The 4,460-nt window shown below is 43.5% G+C and overlaps 1 protein-coding gene across 1 annotated transcript; it reads left to right on the top strand.

Annotated features, from left to right (window-relative positions):
• Positions 1-558: 558 nt before the first annotated feature.
• On the top strand, positions 559-4,021 carry RPS15A (ribosomal protein S15a). Its single transcript, XM_010163939.1, has 4 exons — positions 559-755; positions 946-1,025; positions 2,599-2,684; positions 3,886-4,021. The coding sequence occupies exons 1-4, from the start codon at positions 623-625 to the stop codon at positions 3,977-3,979; spliced, it is 393 nt and encodes a 130-aa protein (XP_010162241.1). The 5' UTR covers positions 559-622; the 3' UTR covers positions 3,980-4,021.
• Positions 4,022-4,460: the final 439 nt, after the last annotated feature.

Raw genomic sequence — 4,460 nt, 5'->3', positions numbered from 1 at the left:
TGTGCCGCAGGAGCCGGCCGTCGCGGGCATGGCCCCTGGCCCAGGTCAGGAGACCGGCCTGCTTGCGTCTGTCGGGGCACGGGCTCTGTTAGCAGGTGGGGCGGCAGCATCGGTTCTTGTCGTGCCTTGTGGTCCGCGGGAGGCTCTGGTCTTCATCAGGAGAATGCGAGAGTTGATGCCACTTTCCAGAGCGCTGTGTTGCACTGGCAGGTTTTTGCAAATAAGCTGAGCAGCATCTGTGCTGCTTAATGCCGTGTACCACCCAGGGTTTGAACAGAGCTAATACTGCAGAATTGGGTTTTAAAGTCCAAAACGACACACCTGGGGAAGGTGTTGTACTGAGGAAATGTTGTCTCGGTGCTCGTTTTAAATCTTGGAGTGTCCATGTTGAAAGAGCCAAGTTTAAATACGTGTGTCAGATTCCCAAACTTGTCGTGACAGTTGTGAATCCTGGAGCATGTCTCAGTACACGACTGAATGTGCTTTGTGAGGTTTGGTGTAACTTTCTGTCAGTCTTGGATCTTTTGGGTCTTAGCCTTAAAAAAAAAAAGCGTGTTGCTCAATATTTCTGTGCTGAGAAGCTGCTGTGCATAACCTCCCTGCCCTCTTCCCCACAGGCACCATGGTGCGCATGAACGTTCTAGCCGATGCTCTGAAGAGCATCAACAACGCAGAGAAACGTGGGAAGCGACAGGTTCTCATTAGGCCGTGCTCCAAAGTCATCGTCCGGTTCCTCACCGTGATGATGAAGCACGGTGAGTGCCGAGCGCGGCGCCGGCTCCGTCCTGGGTCCTGGTTTGGGTGTGTGGGTGCTGTTGTGCTGAGATGCTTTTTTGACTAAAAGTAAATCAAGGTGCTTGAACTAGTTTTGTACAGCGTAGTTAATTGAGTTGTGTTAATGTAGCTAATTATTCTGTATTTGATGTGCCTGCTGATGTTTTGTAGGTTACATCGGTGAATTTGAGATAATTGATGATCACAGAGCTGGGAAGATTGTTGTCAATCTCACAGGCAGACTCAACAAGGTAGGATTTGTCTTCCTGGATTCAATTCTCTCTGAAGATGTTTAAATGAGATTTTTTTTAACGCTTGTTTACTCCAGTTCTGAAAGAATTACTTGCAAAGAAGGTAGTACTTATTGAATCCACGTAAATGGAAGTGATGTGGATATTATCAGTGGTTATCAGATGCTTGCTAATTTTTCTGGATTCATAGTGGCCTGGTTGGCCAAGGACATTCTGGTTAAACTGTGATGTGTGAGACGTTTTCAGGGAAGTCTGCTTGCAAGTGCTGTGTCTTTTTCTTTAAAGGTTTTCTGGCTACCTGGTGATTTCTCTGTTTCTTTGATATTCAAGCTATCTAGAGACTTGTCTTCAGAGATAGAACCTGACTTGCTTTCCAGTTGATGTTTAACACCTGGCAATGTTGAGAAGACCAGCCTTTCTGCTGCTGCTAGATGGGCTTTGCTTGCAGTTGAGGGAAAGCTGACTGTTATGTTAATCAGTGCTTTTTAAGTTCCTGGGGTGTGTGAAGTATTCATGTGTCTTTTGGAATTTTTTTAAATGCTTTTGTCTCAAAATACTGAGCCATCTCGTTCTGGGATGCTGTGCATTGTTGTTTCCATTAAGCTTCTTTACTAAAGAAAGAAAAAAATTACTTGGTCAGAATACATTGGTGGCAATCTCCCTGATAAACAAATACTGCAGCTGAAAATTGCCTGAGTGTAGTAGGCAGAGAGTTCTGACACCACCCAAGTTACTAGTGTTGTGTGTCTGTAATCAAAATAATCTGTGTCAGGTTTGGATGTAGCGTTCCTTGAACGTTTCCAGGATAATTGCATAACGGATCTGGCAGAGTGCAGCTGCATTGAACGTTTCTCTCAGTAGTTGAAATAGGGACCAGTTTGGTTCAGAAGAGTGTCCAGCAGTGCAGGGAGTGTGCTTCTGTTCTGCTCTTGGATGTTTGTTAAGGTAGTTGGAGCGAGTGAGGTAACTGGAGGTGGTAGTAGTGGCCGTGGTCAGTAATTAGTACTATTAACGTGAAAACTTTGATAACTTCTATGCATGTTACTTTCTCCCTGTTTAAAATCTGCAGTTACTTTTTGCTAACTATTTATGATCATTAGAACTAAAATCCTTGAGTGATGGCAGGTTTTTTGGTTATGTAGCATGCTTAATAATCTCTAGTGGTTTATGCTTTTGTGCTCTCCTAGGTCTAGCTGCTAATTTGTTGGTTTAGCTTCAGCAGCAGTGTAAGTCACTATTTAGGTGAGGAGGAAGTAAGGCTAAGGAAATACAAGCTGAAGAGCAATGTGAGAGTCTCAGCTTACCTGAGCAGAGGCACTGTTCCGTACCATGGGTAATGGAGTGCACTTCTTGGTACCATGGGTAATGGAGTGCACTTCTTGGTACCATGGGTAATGGAGTGCACTTCTTGGTACCATGGGTAATGGAGTGCACTTCTTGGTGTTCTAGTCTTTTGCTGCCAAAAATATTTTCATTGCAGTTGTGAAATCCTTTCATTCCATGAGCTGGAATGACAAATGTATAAATCCAGTTTATAAGGTTCTTCTGTTTGTAATGGATTTCTGTTTTACAGTGTGGTGTAATCAGTCCCAGATTTGATGTTCAGCTGAAGGATTTGGAAAAGTGGCAGAACAACCTGCTGCCTTCACGTCAGTTCGGGTGAGTATTAGAGAAGAGTTAAATCTGTCCTATGTAGAAATGTGGGGGTTTTATTGTGCTTTTATAGTGCCTGAGTTAGACTTCCCTGACACCTTTCCTCTCTGATCAGTCTTGAGGTAGATACCCGTCTAAAAATCCATCCTCCATGTAGATGCTCTTTTTAACCAGTTTAAAAGGGGCACTGCTAAGCCAGGAGCTATTTTTGCTTCAGTAAATCCTGGTTTCACCATTTCTGCAGTTTGTTGGAAAAATAGGATTTTTCCTTTCTCTTACTTGTTTTAATTTTGTTAATGGCCATTCATAGATGAGGGAGGAGTTGTGTAAGTTACCAGCTCAGTGCAGGTAGGTTATACTCCTTTAAATTTACCCTCCTAATTATGTAGAAATTGATTAGATAGGAAGTGATGAGAGACTCGGAGCCTCTGTTAGACAAACCACGACATAGAAAACCTTAGTGTTGTGCAGTAGGTTTTTCCTTCCCAAAATTCACTGAGTCAGGAGTCACAAATCTCAGTGCAGCAGCCAGCCTGTCCCATCAAAGGCAGGATTAGCAGTTCCTTGTCACTTCTCTTCTGAAAGCTCCAGTGATAAGCCACTTGCTTTAGCTGTCCCCATATAGCTTGCTAGTGTGTGTTGTCATATTTTTAAGAATATTTATAGAGTGGTAGGACAAGAGGTTCTCAGACACGAAGCTGTGCGGGTGAAGTGTGCTGATCATCCAGATGCTGGGATTAGCAATGACTAAGGCTGCTTCAGGTGTCAGTCCAGATCCAGATACTCATCTGCTCCGGTGCACAGTGCTCAAAACACTGAGAGACAAAGCGCTGGGAGCTGAGGAGCTGTCTGGCACCATGGCAACTCCACCTGCTCTGAAGAAAAACGTCTGCCTAATGTAGAAGCAGATTTTGTCTGGAAGCAGAGTTGCTGCTGCTGCAACAGCTGAACTGTATGGTGGGAATGTGCAAGGACACTTCTTGCTGAGACTTAGGCAGATGTTTGGAGAACAGAAGCCTGTCAGTGTCCTTTGTGCGCTGCAGAGTTGTACTTGTGAGAGGAGTTTCTTTTTCATTGTCTTAGTGCCCTTAGGCCCATTCTTCCAGAAACAATCTTACTGTTGTGATACAGAAATGAAGTTAGTGCTGTCAGCTCTGCACAAGCCTAGAACGAAACGATAAACTGAACATTTGTTCTTTCTCAATAGGTACATTGTACTGACAACCTCAGCTGGCATCATGGACCATGAGGAGGCTAGGCGAAAACACACAGGAGGCAAAATCCTGGGATTCTTTTTCTAAAACTTGTAAAAAAAGAGGATACTAATAAATTCTTCAAATGGACTCTGGTGTTTCCAGTCGGTATTTTAATGATTTCTAACACTACCTGTGACAGTGCTTCTAACAGCTCTTAGTAGTGCTCAAGTTCCACCTCTACTGCAAATGACGTTCACTATATGGGCTGCTGTACAGAATAGCCTGAGCAGCGGGGCTCTGAGGTTAAAGGACATACTCAGCGTGGTGGTGGGATCGCCTCTGGTGTTAGATACCTGTGTGTCTGTAGTTACATGTATGTTACTCTGTAGTTTCACCTTTTGGCTTAATAATAGAAGGTGCCTTGTCAGAAGATACTTTCTGGTGTTTTAAAGAGTTACAGGAAGTGGGATTGTGGAATATTTAAGATGGTTGAAGTTTGATTTCAGATGACAAATTTGTTCCACGTCTTACAGTGTAAAGAGTAAGTGAGGTATAGAGGTGATTAATTTTTTCTTCACATTTCTAG

The sequence above is a fragment of the Antrostomus carolinensis genome, unplaced genomic scaffold, assembly GCF_000700745.2.
Source record: "Antrostomus carolinensis isolate BGI_N321 unplaced genomic scaffold, ASM70074v2 scaffold10770, whole genome shotgun sequence".
Classification (NCBI taxonomy): Eukaryota; Metazoa; Chordata; class Aves; order Caprimulgiformes; family Caprimulgidae; genus Antrostomus; species Antrostomus carolinensis.
Note: the sequence above shows the minus strand (reverse complement) of the source record. Positions and strands in the feature narration are given on the sequence as shown.